The sequence below is a fragment of the Ambystoma mexicanum genome, chromosome 2p (assembly GCF_040938575.1).
Source record: "Ambystoma mexicanum isolate Mex_15411 chromosome 2p, UKY_AmexF1_1, whole genome shotgun sequence".
Classification (NCBI taxonomy): Eukaryota; Metazoa; Chordata; class Amphibia; order Caudata; family Ambystomatidae; genus Ambystoma; species Ambystoma mexicanum.
The window spans coordinates 1,004,354,265-1,004,369,289 of NC_090923.1; the positions used below are offsets into that span (position 1 = coordinate 1,004,354,265).

The 15,025-nt window shown below is 44.4% G+C and overlaps 1 protein-coding gene across 2 annotated transcripts in view; it reads right to left on the bottom strand.

Moving 5' to 3' along the window:
• KAT5 (lysine acetyltransferase 5) overlaps positions 1-15,025 on the bottom strand; it is an 804,909-nt gene that overhangs the window by 657,429 nt on the left and 132,455 nt on the right. For both annotated transcript variants that reach the window (XM_069644821.1, XM_069644820.1), the window contains exon 4: positions 8,899-9,035. In XM_069644821.1, coding sequence (XP_069500922.1) covers positions 8,899-9,035 — 137 coding nt within the window. The remainder of the gene's footprint in view (positions 1-8,898; positions 9,036-15,025) is intronic.

Genomic DNA, 15,025 nt, shown 5'->3' on the forward strand with positions numbered 1-15,025 from the left:
TGTCGTATCCATCCAAGCTGCGGCTCCGGATACCCACGCTGGAATCTCTTCCACCTGCCAACCGTAGTGTCTTCTGGGAATTGGAGTCCATTCATCTTACTCCAACGGGAAGCCTTCCTGTCTTTGCATCCATAGTGCTATCACATCTCAGCACACCAGGGTTTTTCAGCCACGCTTTTCCCTGGTTTTGGGGGCAGGCTCCCTGAGGGTCCCCTTTGCCTTGCTGTCTGCCGGCAGGCAAGGTGGCCTCCGGTGGAGCTCGTCCTAAACTCACTAAGAAAGGACTGGACCTCTGGAGAGAAAGAAGAGCCATTTCCACGGACAGTTCTTCGAAGAACCCAGTACAGGTGAGGAGGAGGAGGAGGAGGGAACTAAAGAGGGTATTAGTCAAGCACACAATACTCCATTGCATGACAGTTTGCAACGCCAAAGGATGGCTAGCTTAGAGCAGTATCAAGAACTGGTTAACGCCATGCAAGGGATAACTGCCAAGCTCCAAACCCTTAAGGTAGAAAACTCCGCTCTTAAGGCTGACAATGCCGCCCTGAGACAACAAATAATTCAGAGAGAAGAAGTCCGGGGTGATATCCCACCTATGCCATTACCCTGTGGGAAGTATGAAGGGAACCCCAAGAGGATCAAGGAATTCCTCGACGCTTGTAGAGTATACTTCACCTTTCACCCTAAGATGTATGAATTCGACCAGGCAAAGGTTGGCTTCCTCGTCTCAAACCTTGGGGGTAACGCCCTAGCATGGGCCACCCCATTGGTCACAGAAGCTGATCCAGTGCTAAATGATTACAATGCCTTTGTACTACCATTCAGAGAACGCTTCAAAAGGACCGAAGCCTTATACGCTTCGTATGAAAACATACTTGATCTCAAACAGGGCCTTTCTGATGTACAAACTTATGCCTCAAACTTCCAGAGGATAGCTTTGGAGACAGGATGGCGCGATTCAGATAAACAAACACTCTTTAGGAGAGGGTTACATGAAGACTTGAAGGATGAACTCTCTCGGGTAGCCAGACCTTCTTCCTTCCAAGAACTGGTAGCCCTAGCCCTCCAGATGGAATTTCGGATATCCGAAAGACGAGCAGAAAGAAGGAAGTCCAGACCCAATCCACACTCTACTCCCTCCTCCTACTCGCCTACCGCTCCGGAGAAGTCTCATCTCCAGACTGAAGAACCCATGCAAATAGGTGCAGCAAGGGGTCCCCTTAGTGCTGCAGAAAGAAAGAGACGAAAAGACCTAAGCTTGTGCATGTACTGTGGTTCTGAGAAGCACCTTCTTAGAGACTGTCCAGAAGTACCTCCCAGAAGATCGGGAAACGAAGGACCCCGACCCTGAGCAGGGACACGGAAGGGGCTTTGCTTGCTAATCCCTGCGGTACAAGTCCACCCATAACATGCAACCCCTCTAACCAACTTATGGTCCTGAAGATCGTTCTGGAATGGACAACAACTCATGCAGTAGAGTGTCTCGCAATGCTAGACTGCGGTGCAGCTGGAAACTTTATGGACGACCTATGGGCTAGTAAATACGCCATCCCCAGAAGAGAAAAACCACAACCCATACCCGTAGAAGGAGTAGACGGTACCCCTCTGTCTTCTGGTCTCATCCGACAAGAAACCACAGAAGTCGTGGTTAAGATGGAAGACTCATCAGGAAACCCTGGTGTTTGATTTGATAAAGGCAGCTCACTTTCCAGTGATACTTGGAATACCCTGGTTAAGAAAGCACAATCCAGGGATTGACTGGGTAACTAACATAGTGGAATTCAGGTCAGACCTTTGTGTGCAGTCCTGCTTGAAAGAAGAAGGACAATATTCACATCAGGGAGATGCAGTGCCTGCAAGAAGTATCAACTCCATTCCTGTGACCTATCAAGAATTCACCGACATCTTTACAGACACTCAACCCAGACCCCTTCCTGCACATCGAGCCGAGGATTGTGGGATCGATCTTGTACCCAATGCTGTGGTTCCTTTTGGGAGAATGTATCCCTTATCCCTTCCTGAGAATGAAGCATTAAGGGACTACCTAGCACGTAATTTGCAGAAGGGCTTGATACAAGAATCTACTTCATCGGCTGGAGCCTCCCTGTTCTTTATTCCAAAGAAGGGAACCAAGGAGCTAAGACCGTGTATTGACTTTAGGGGCCTGAATAGTCAAACCATACGAGACAGATACCCAATGCCTATCATCTCCTACGAATCAAACAAGGGGACGAATGGAAGACCGCCTTTCGTACTCCTTTAGGTCATTTCGAGTACAAGGTGATGCCCTTTGCGTTAGTCAACGCGTCAGCCCAGTTCCAAAGATTCATGGACAAAGTCTTCAGTGATCTTCTGTTTAAATCCACGGTAGTCTACTCGGAGGACATCTTGATTTACTCGCACACCTTAGAACAACATCGTCTATATGTAAGGGAAGTGCTCAAGACACTCCGAGACCATCACCTGTTAGCCAAACCTGAGAAATGTCTTTTCAAGGTTTCTACAGTTCCGTACTTGGGCTTTATTCTGTCAGAAAACCGCATCGAGATGGATCCCAACAAGACAGCATCCATTAACAATTGGCCTGTTCCCAACTCAGTCAAAGACATTCAGAGGTTCTTGGGTCTGACTAATTTCTATCGGAAATTCATCACAGGCTTCTCCAACATAGTCTTACCTATTACGGCTTTGCTAAAGAAGGGGGTGAAATTCCAGTGGACAACCGAAGCTGATTCCACCTTTAACCAGCTCAAACAAGCGTTCACCTCTGCACCTATCCTCAGGCAGCCTGACCAGTCTCAGCCCTTTATCGTAGAAGCTGGCGCTTCACAAGGGGCCATTGGGGCAGCTCTGCTTCAACGGAAGGAGGACCAACTCGAACATCCCATCACCTATTATTCCAGAACACTCACCTCTAGTGAAAGAAACTATTCAGTGATTGGAAAGGAACTGTTAGCAATTAAAACAGGCTTGTGAGGAGTGGCGTCAGCTGTTGCAAGGAGCAAGGTACCCATTTCAAGTTCGGACTGACCACAGGAACCTAAGTATTCTCCAACAAATGGAATGCAGAAACTCTCGTCATGCTCGTTGGGCTTATTTCTTCTCCCAATTTGATTTCGTACTTACATACTTACCTGGTAAAGAAAACCTCTTAGCTGATGCACTCTCTCGCAGCTACGGAGAAGAATCTGGGAACTACACAGAACAGGAATGTCTACTCAACGGGGAGAGTTTCATTGGAACCTTCAATATTTATTTACAACAAGTATTGAATGCCCAAAAGACTGCATCTCTTCCAAAGGATCCCTCTCTAGCCTCTAAAGGGGAATACCTATTCAAAGACGACTTGCTTTACCTGCCCACCCAAGATCTCCAGAACCAAGCTATATCTTGGTGCCATGATCTGCCTATGGCTGGACATAAAGGTCGTGCTTCCACACTGGATTTCTCTTCCTTACTTATGTGAGGAGGAGGGTAGAAAGTAGGTAGTAGTATTTTCTGTGACAGGTGAAAGTCAGACGATCTTTGGCAAGAAGGAAGGTTTGACCCGAAGGACAACTTTATCTTTATAAAAAGGTGGTGTGAGGAGGTCCACTAGAAAGTGCCTGCAACTCACTTACCCTGCGGGGTGATGTCAATGCAATTAGAAGTATTGTTTTCAGAGTAAGAAGCCTTAATGGACAGGAATGTAAAGGCTCAAAAGGTGCCCATGTAAGAAACTTTAGTACCAAGTTTAAATCCCACACAGGAACTTGAAAAGGTATTGGTGGAAATACATTGCTTAAACCTTTTAAAAATTGGGTTATTAAAAAGGTTTTTTTAAAGTAAGATTCCTCTTCTGATGAGAGCTTGAAGATAGATAGCGCTGCTAAATATCCTTTTATCGTACTAACCTGGAGCCCCAGATTAGCCAAATGTAACAGAAAAGATAATACTGTGGGAATATTACATTGAAAAGGGTCCACATTCTTATCCCTACACCAGTTACAGAACTTGTTCCAACGACACTGGTACAGAGATTTAGTTGCTGGCCTTCTGGTCGAAAGCAAAATCTCCATAACGTCATCCGGAAGGTCCCAATCCTTGTATCTCAACCTCTCAGAAGCCATGCGTGAAGGTTGAGTATGTTGACCTCTGGATGGAGAACGTGACCTCCCTCTTGCAAGAGAAGATCCTGTCTTTTTGGAAGACGTATTGGAGGGCAGATGGAAATGTCGAGAAGGTCTGGGTACCACGTTCTGCTGGCCCAATCCGGGGCAATTAGGATCATGGTTTTCCTGAACTTTCTCAACCTCCTGATTACCTGAGGGATCACAGGGACTGGAGGGAACGCAAACAGAAGAGGAAACTCCCACTCCACTGTGAATGCGTCCCGTAGAGCTCCTCTCGGGGGGAATTCCCTTGAGCAGTACAGTTTGCACTTCCTGTTGACAATGGTCGCAAACAGATCTACTTGAGGTGTTCCCCTAAGGGCGAGATCTCTTGAAGGACTTCCTGAGCTAGTTCCCACTCGTGGCTGAATGTGCTCTGCCTGCTCAGAGCGTCTGTCACTGTGTTTTGCTCTCCTGCTAGGTGAATGGCTGACAGAGAGATCCCTTCTTGTATCGCCCAGAACCAGAGCTGCATTGCCTCTCTGCACAGTGGTGGTGACCCTACTCCTCCTCTGTTGTTGAGGTAGTACATGGCCACTGTGTTGTCCGTCATTATCAGGACATTCTTTCCCCGTACAGAGGGAAAAAGGCCTTCAGTGCTAGTCTGATCGCCCTCAGCTCTAATAGGTTGATGTTTAGTCTTGACTCCGATGGAGACAAACGACCGCTGATTGGCAATTCATTGGTGTGAGCTCCCCATGCCATGAGTGAGGTGTCCGTTACTACTGTTATCTCCGGCCATGGTTGCCAAAACGATTCTCCCTTGAGGATATGTTCCTTGCAAGCCCACCATTGTAGATCCTGTACTACTCTGGTTGGAACTTGTAAAAGGTCTGTCATTTCCCCTGAAAATTGGGACCATTGAGTCCTGAGGGCCCAATGAAGGGATCTCATTCTCAACCTGGCTTCTGGCACCAGAAAAATGCAGGATGCCATGAGGCCGAGCAACCTGAGAAAATCGGTAGACACTGGGCATTCTGGAATTTAATTACCATCTGCAGAATGTGGTGAGCTCTCTCTTCGGGAGGCGAGGCTTTGCCCGAACAAGTATCCAAGAATGCTCCAATAAACTGGAGCTTCTGTGATGGCATCATGTTTGACTTTTTTAAATTCAAAGAAAACCCTAGTTTGTGAAGTGGCAAGTCTTGGATAGATGATCCTGGGCTTGTTCTGGAGAACGTGCCCTGAGCATCCAATCGTCCAAATAGGGGTAGACGTGAATCCCCGCTCTTCTGAGACTCGCTGCCACTACCGGCATCAACTTGGTGAAAACTCTTGGGGCGGAGGTCAACCCGAATGGCAGAACTCGAAACTGATAGTGAGAATTGCCAATGCAGACCTCGGGTACTTTCTGTGCTTGAGATGGATTGGCACATGAAAGTAAGCATCCTGAAGGTCCAATGATACCAACCAGTCTTGAAGTTGGAGAGCCAGAAGGATCTGAGAAAGAGTAACCATCTTGAACTTGTTCATGCCTCTCAAGTCCAAGATGGGTTCCTCTCCACTACAGCTACATGTTCTATTGCACCTTTCTGTAGCAGGGTTAAAACTTCTTACAACAGGAGCGGGACTGGATTTTTGGCAGAGTTGTATCCCAGCGGGTGATTCTGAGGTTTCTTTTGAAAAGCAAGGCAGTAACCTTGGGATACTGTTTCCAGAGCCCAAGCATCTGAAGTAATGCCCCGCCATTCCTGCAGATGCTGTGAGATTCTGCCTCCCACTGGGGTCTTGTGCATCAAAACCTCAGAGTGGTTTTGCAGCAGCTGCAGCAGCGGCTGAAGGTAGAGATGCCGCTGCTGGGGCAGATCTAGCACCTCTTCCTTGCCCCCGAGGAAATCTCTTTTGTCCTCTTTGACTGGCCTGTCCCCTTCCTCTTCCAAATAAGGAGTAAAAACGAAAGGGACAACCCCTCCAGGAAGATGAGCCTGTGTAGGGGCGTTGTTGAGGTTGTCTTATAGCGGCACTAAGTGATTTTGCCGCTGCCTTGGAGGTCTGCAACTTTTCTAAACTTTCATCTGCTTTGCTGCCAAACAACCTCGAGGCGTCAAATGGCATATTAAGAAGTCTAGATTGTATATCTGGTGTAAAACCTGACTTTCTTAGCCATGCAAATCTGCGTAGCACTGCGCTAGATGACATGGACCTACTGATACGGTCAGCTGTGTCCAAGCCTGCTTGAAGGCATTCTCGCAAAGCCTCCTTGCCAGACTTTACTATGGATAGGAACCCATCCTCTCCTTCTGGGATGTGTTGAGCTGCCACTGATATGCAGTCCCACAGGGTATATGTATATGTAAAAATGGTGAAGCCTAAGGAGTCAGTTGTGGATCAAATCTTTCTAGGTTTATATAATTGTTGGACAAGTATTGTTTAGTGGGCGGACCGATGAGGACGAATTCAGTCTTCAATGGATTTAGTTTGAGGTAGGCAGTCGACATCCAGCATTGGATGATGGCCAGATAATCGCGGAGACAAATTATGTCCTGCTTTACTCCCATGTACAAATGAGTATCATCTGCATGTTGGTGGATGGATATATTGGGATCTTTGGGGAGAGTGACCAAAGGCTCCACGTAAAGGTTAAGAAGTATTGGTGAGAGGATGGAGCCTCAGGGGACTTGACAGGGGACCTGAAGTCGGTTAGAACCAACAAGTTCATCTGGACTGTCTGCCTGAAAGTTAGGAGGTAAACCAATTCAGGAAAAGTGCCAGAGAATCCCATCCTGTTGGCAAGGAGGGAGAGGAAACATTGTTTATTAAGATATACAACTACCCCTCACCTTAAACACGTACTGGAGTAAGAAATTCCTACCAAGCGTTGAATGGTATTTGGATCTACTAAAGACAAAAAACAATACATTTAGATTGGGAATACTCCCACTAGCGGAACATCTGCATAAATGGGACAAACAGCTCTCAGATAAATGCAGCACCTGCAAGACTGCAGTAGAGAGTGATCTGCACTTTGTTTATTTGCCCTTCCTACATGAACCTTAGGAAACGATATCTCAAACCTAGTTTAATGGAACAAGACATAAGGAACACTACCGAAGCCTTGATGTATTGCTACGGATCGGGTATGGAATTGTTGGTCTTCTCTGTAGCGATGTATTTAGAGACAAAGCTTGGGCACAAAGGCATCATGCTCCGAAGAATGCAGTAAAAAAATAGATTCCTGATTCCCTATCAATTCTAATGATATATGAACGGCAACACGAAGACTACTTGATCATAGGGATATTTTCCTATCATATGAATTATGCATTATCATTTACAGGATACTATGCACTTTGGAGCGAGATTGGACTACTGTATTGTGTTTCAACTGTGTGATGTTATGTATATTTAATGGATAACTGTGACTATATTGCTTAACATGTTTTGCTAGGCGGCTACGAAGACTATCTGATCGATTTAGGAAAGACATTCTTCCATCACATGATTTTTGTACTGGTATTTATATTTTTATGACACTATGCACTTTGGAGTGTGATTGGACCATTGTTATTTTGTTTTAATGCTGTGATTTTATCCACATTCATTGTATAACTCTACAACTGATTGCATGTGTCCAAAAATAAAGATCAAATAATTGATTGAGGCAGAGGAAGATGCAGTCGTCAATGGGGTTGAATGCAGCCGAGAGGTCAAGGAGGATGAGGAGGCACAAGTCCCCTTATCCATGACTTGGAGGGCATCATCTACCACCTGCATGGTGGTTGTCTCAATGCTACACTTGGGGCAGAACCCTGACTGATAGTAATTTAAGAGGTGTAGTTGTTCGATTCTGGTGAGTAGTTGTGTAGCAACTACTTTATGGAAGATTTTGACAATAAACGAGAGGTTCATAATGGGCCAGTAAATAGCCAAGTGTTCTGGATCTATGGTTTGTCCCGTATGAGACCAATTTTGAGGGTGTCAGGAATGACCCTTCTGTCAGGGAGGTATTAATGATGCTGAGGAGCATGTTGAGCGCGGGCTCGTCAACTGTTTAATAACAGAGGCTGGGTGATCATCAGAGCAACAACTGGGTTTGAGTGAAGCAATCATTTTTAGGAGATCTTGGGGTGAGCAGAGAGAATTCGTCCAGAGGGGCAGTGTGCATGCCTGCATGCAGAGGGGCGCTAATGATGTGGGAGGTTGATTCGATAGCCTCTCAGATTTTGTCTATTTTTTCAATTAAAAAAAAAAAGTTATGGCTGAGGCACATTTTCTTCAACTCCGTGTCTACAAACAGACTATGATACAGTAATTCATTTCTGGTTTACACAATTTCAATGCTATTAAATGTGCAGTTAATCCTGAAAGGGCTTCCTAGTAATTGTAAATGGATGCTTTGCCAGATGGATAGTACAATTTACCACATTTCTGCCTTGGATCTCCACTGTGCATTTATTCTATCCCTCAGTAGCAGGCCAGCTCATCAAGACCCTTTTCAGTGAAGGAGAACATATGAAGATTTTGCATCAACACACAGTTTCTCACCAACCCTGTTAAGATTTCTGTGTAAATTACTATAGAGGCAGTTGTAGAACTTAAAAATGAGAAAACCTCAAAAGGCACTTAAAGGATGCTGTCATGTACAAGTACAACTTGCTCGTCGATATGGCAGTTAACATATCCCAGCAGATACAGAAATGTTCATCATTAATACTGTGCAGTGTACTGCATTTACTGATATGTACATCTGCCTGAGAAACCATCACAAACCAAGTGCCCACAAGGGAAAGGCAGAAATTATTCTTACCACTTCACGCTCAGGCGAGTTAGGTCGTGAACCAGAAAGACCATTTTTTGTGGGGGTCTTTACTTCCTTTTTTGGAAACTGAATTTTTTTCAGGTCCAGCCGGTCTTGCGTTACCCATTCATCCAAACGTTTGTTAACTGCCATAAGGAAGAAAAGACTGTTAGGACAGCCTCCCAGTTGGGAAATAAGAAGCAACATAACATCATAAACTAGATATGATAGCATATTAGATGTTAAAGAAAATTCCACATCTCACAGGAATATTCAATATTGCAACAATCTGTCCGATTAGCATATGGCTATTAAGTAGTAGGTATGTGATGCAGATGCTGAGTTATTGTGAAAACTTTGCTGCTCCTTGGCAAGCGTAAGCAAGGTCATCCTCTAAGGAGCCTATTGTGTCATATGAAATCTATGACAGAACCTACAGACATATCTCAAACACACAGATATTGCATTGAGAAAAGATGCTCTGGATACCAAGTCATATACACCAGTCCTTGCTTCTCAACGGTAGATATGTGAAAGTGAATACAGTTACAATCCAAGCTATTCACGAATGTAATTTTGCAGAATAAAAAAAAAAAAAATACATGTTCTTTTAAGACACAGTGAGAGTAGTCTATGGCTGTATAATAAAGTGGTTACTTTTTATCTAGTCCATGATTTCCCATAACCGCTGTCAAATGATTTCCAGGTTGACAAAATTGATTACAAAGTATCAAGGGAAAACAAGTATTTATATAGGCATATGGGAAGATCTTGCTGTAAAACAAGACCTGGCTGGTTCAGCATTTTAATCTTCTTTCCGATTATTGACTGTGAAAAGGCAGCTTCTGCAACCAGACAACAAGCCACTGATCTTTCACTTTCAGACAAATGTTATATCCTGTACCTCATTACAGTTTGAGGACATCATGATAGCCTATGACACCTCATTAACATATTTTCTTTTCAGCACCTAGACCTGCAGACTTCCAGAGGTGTAGGGTACCACATAAATGCTCACAATTGTATTGTGTTTATGTTCAAACAAATTAATTACAATATATCACATTACACTAAGTCTACCAGAAACATAAAAAATGAAGGGCTACAATGAGCATGCAGCTTAGTTCCTATACATTACCCTGTATTTCATCAATTCAAATGTTTCAAAGGTGATGTGCAGTCCAACTCCTACACTTCAATTTCCATAAACAAAACAGTTAGTCTTGAGAATCAGGAGAACCTACAACGCCCATCAGTGAAGGTACATATGTATTCACAACTTACTCTGTCACCTATTCTATGTAAGCTGAGCACTTTAGACACTGCTCTGTTATATTTCATAATGGAAGCAGCACACAGTCCTGACAAATCACTGTCACTTACAATTGTTTGCGCCATTGCAATATGAACTCAGCAGTGTTATCTGCATTTTATTTGCAAAACAAAATAAAAAATAAGCAGTACAAATTTGCGAGTTTAACACATGCAAGACACTAAGTAGTTTTACATCTTATGGTTTGGAAAAGTGTTCCATTTTTATCGTCAGTGGTACGTTAGCACACAGGCAGGCTGCTGTATTTACGAAGCATATCAATTGTTGAATATAACTAAGTCCTGGCAAATAAAAGAATGTAGCTGCCTACTGATGATCTTCAGTTTTAATGTGTTGTAAAATCATTGTTCATACTTCATGGAGTACTGTGATGAATGCTGCAGAGCCCTCACAAATACCTTACCTAAAGTATCCTTCCAGGTGGCAAGGGAAAGGCAGCCTCTTTCTGATCCTGACCCTGAGGGTGGTGTTTTGCAGGAGGATCACCTGGAAGGAAAAAGTGCCTAGGGAAATAAGAGGAGTCTGTTGGATGAGAGAGTATTTATCCTCCTCCAGGGAAGAAATGTCAATGATACCACAGTCTGTAAAGGCTTGTTGTCAGAGAGAGCTTTTTACTTACCAAGTTGAACATCTTAATGTGGGTGAAAACATTCATAGACCCTTGGGTATTGGAAGAAATGAAAACTCTTGAAAACAGGGAGACTCATAAAATTGGATGCTCCTCTAGAACCCAAAAGAATAGTAAAGTCTGGAAACAATACCAATTTAGACTGTAAAAAATGTATTTCTCTGTATAGCCAAGTCTTTCCAATTACCCTTGTGATATTCCCTTAAGGAACATAATTAGGAAAAGAAATTAGCATAACGACTGACTTTTGCATTATGGACTCCAAGTCCCATGATCCCCAAGGTACGGGGACGAAGAAGAGGGATGTAGAGGAACAAAACTGCAAATGCCCAGACCCAGCAGTATCACAGTGTTTGTACCAGAAAGTAATGTCAGACGAAACAGTAAACAAATGGTAAGAGCATGTTAGTGGCAAGTCGAAGGCCAAAGGTTAAAGTCTGGTTGATGGTCGTGCACCCAGAGTTTCGGTGTAGTGGGATAGAACTGGAGCAGCCCAGCTGGTGTGCTACTCATATTTGTCAAAAAGCCATGTTTTAAGAAGTCTCTTGAAAGATGAATAGGAAGATTCATTCCTAATGGCCAGGGGTAGTGAGTTCCAAAGGGTGGGTGCAGCGACACAAACTAATGGGAATGACTCACACCTGAGGGAGACAGAGGCTTAAAAGGCCCAGTCAGGTGCAGGTCATGAGAAAGAAGGAGCAGAGCAGTAGTCGGAGGTGGAGGAGTTGCAAACTCTCCACGTTACAGCAGAAGCAGAAACTGGAGGAGAGAGAGAGAAGACGCCAGGATCACTGTTGAGTGTCTAGCAGAAGCTGGTCCTGAGATGGTCTTCACTTCCAGAAGTCTTAATTGCAGAGGTCACGCAGTGGAAAGTGTCGGAGAAGGAAGCTTGTCCCATGGACTGCAGAGGCTGCGCAGCAGGAAGCAAAAGTTTAAGCAGCTTCACCCTTAACAAGGCTGTCTCGTGGCAGGCGATCACCGGAGAGCCTTTGGAGCAGTGGAAGCTCTGTGCGCAAGTGGCACAGACAGCGGCAGACTGGAAGCAGAAGATTGCCAGACCGCGAGGAGCAGCTGAGGCAGAAGACCTGGCAGCAGCGAGGGAAACGGATGTGCACACCATGGCTGGTGAGATCACCAACCTATTGTGACACCGGAGTGCTCTATGACAGCTATCAGACAAGGTACTTTGACGTCAGAATTCAATCGCATAGAAAAGAAAACACAAAGGAGGCAATTTAACTGGAAGGAATCAGGAAAAACATTATTATGTCAAATCAATTGACTAACTTTAAGCATGCACATTTATTTAAAACCCAGCAACGAGATGGGGCAATATTTTCAGAACCCAATGCAAAATACCATTACCCAAGCCAAAAGAAAGTTTTTTTTTTTTCTGTTTAAATTTTTTTATTTTGAAAGTAAACAATACAAGCCAAACTTGCAGCATTATTTACAATAGACTCGTGAACATCAATTAACAAGCCAAAAGAAAGTTAAAGCAAGGCAATATTAATCCAACAAACATTGGTAAAGTCAGAAGTCGGCAAATGAAAGTCCCAGAGTTTGTAAAGCTTATTGCCCATATAAGTGCACAACAGAAGCTGGTATAAACCCACATTACCAAAGCAAAGGAAGGTTCAGAATAAGACCTCATCATTGTCAGTGTTTGGTTGATGAAGTGGGGAGCTGGCAAGAAGGCTGCCCTTGTGGTAAAGGTTATTCAGAAGGAAAGGAGCATAACATGCAGAGGTTTTGGAAGTAACAAAAGTGTAATAGAGAACACCAATGTGTTCTCTGTGGCGTGTGCGCACAAAATAAATCTCAAAAGAAAAAAACAGCTGGTCTCCTACAACCCTTGGAAATTCCACCCGCACCTTGGCATACACTTTCTCGATTTCATCACAGATTTACCTCCCAGTCAAGGATTCAACACCATCCTAGTGGGTGTAGATTTATTTTCTAAGATGGCACACATCATTCCATTTAAAGGTCTTCCAAATGCATCCAGTCTGGCGAAGGTGTTTCTGGAACATATAGTACGAATACACGGTTTTCCTTCTGTCTTGATTTCAGATCGAGGTAGTCAATTTGTATCTAGCTTCTGGAAGAAGTGCTGTTCAATGGCCCAAATCGATATTAGATTATCCACCAGCCATCATCCCCAAACGGATGGCCAAACGGAAAGGACAAACCAGACATTCGAACAATACCTACGTTGTATGTTCCACCAAGTTGAAGAAGGTTGGAAGGATTTACTATGGATAGCAGAATATGCCTATAATAATTCCCTGCATACGAACACGGGTCAAACTCCTTTCTATACCCTATATGGTAGGCATCCACGCACCTCTGAATTAGATGCTCCTAAGGCTCTGGAGATGCCAGCGGTGAAAACCTTACATACAACCATTACTCAAGCCTTCAAAGAGGCAACTGGACATTTACTTCAAGCTAAAGAAAGACAAAAGAAATTCTCTGATCAACATCGCAGAAAGTCTCATGATTACAGAGTTGGAGACGAAGTCTGGTTCGCGTCAAAACATGTGCCAATAAAAGGAACCCGGACCTTTCGTCCACGATATCTAGGACTTTCACAATTGAGTCTATAATAAACCCAGTAGCTGTTAAACTAACCCTGCCACCAAACATGATGATCCATCCTGTATTCCATGTATCACTCCTAAAACCTGTGCAACCTGGAACTCGAGACACAATACCACCAAAACCAGTACAGATAGACAGAGAACCAGAGTTTGAAGTTAAAGACATCCTCGATTCAAAATACACTAGATCTAAACTATATTATTTAGTAGATTGGAAATGATATGGTCCTCAGGACAGAACATGGGAACCAAGTGAGAACATCCACACACCACGCTTGGTAAAACATTTCCATCAAAATCATCCAACCAAACCAGGGCCAGGCAGAAGAACTACCGCGCGAGGTGTCTTGGGGGGGGGGGGGGAATGCGGTCATGATTCATACCCCTGTTCATCATGGCCAAACCAGTCTTTCGGCTGGGGCCAGGTTATAGGCTTCCACAAAACACCATCAGGGACTCTCTTGGCACCAGGCTCAAACTGTTATGTGAAGGAGAACATTTGAATTGGGACTTCAGTTAACATGGAGGCACTCACATAGCTCAGTTCCAAAGAAATGAGCTATGTGGTCTAGCGTTTCGAGTGTGGCCGGGCCTGGGCCTACTTTACCTGGAACTACTTTAGCTGGGCTATATAAGCCACACCCAAACAGCAGCACATGCATCGCGTTATTCTGCAGTTAGCCGCGTAACACTCACTGTGTCCAGTTCTGATCGCCAGTGTTTCTTGCATTCTGCCACATGCTGAATCCTGTATCTGGAAGAAGAAGAAGACCACCATTATTCAGCGCTTACCTGTAAGTAGCAGCCTGGATTTGGTCTTGTATCTTCCATCTTCAAACTACCACCAGCTACTCACCTGAATACACGTGATCCAGGGATTCTTCATCACAACGCTGCATCCATCTTCAGAACTCTGCAGCAACCTGAAAAAGACAAAGAGAGACATTGTTAGTGAGTGCTCACTCACGACCACGCAAGAACACTGAAAACCACTTACCAGGTGTAGTCTCTCCTTGATCTCAGAACATCAGAGCGGTTCGGACCAACGTAAAGACCTGCAAAGGAAGCGGCGCAGGCACAGCTTAGCAAAAGAAAAGGCAAGAAAGCGCTGCGCACCGCACATTCACTTACCTTGCTGGGATTCTGATCCTATACAGCATGGCAATGCCAAAACTCTCCAACTCATCTGAGGGAAAGAAACTAGAGACATTGATAACAACAAAAAGGCAAAAGAGGAAAAGGAGAAGACAAAAGACTGTAAAATAAGAGTACCTACCTCAACAAGCAAATCGGAGTCACAGCAGGCCTGGACCCGAACACGGGGCAATGCACCAGTAAAGCAACTAGGTCACCGAACGCCCACACCTCCAACGCGCCCCTGCACAGAGACACAGGACAGAGAGCACACCATACCTAATATTAAGATGAGGAGAGAGACTAGACTTAAGGTTAGAACTCGAGGCTGAGGGAGGTGGGGCTCAATCCAAGAGAGACATTTAAGCATTATATACAGTTCTCCTGTATTGCAGGCGCTATCCACGTCCAACACACTATCAAGGGAGAGGGTTGGAG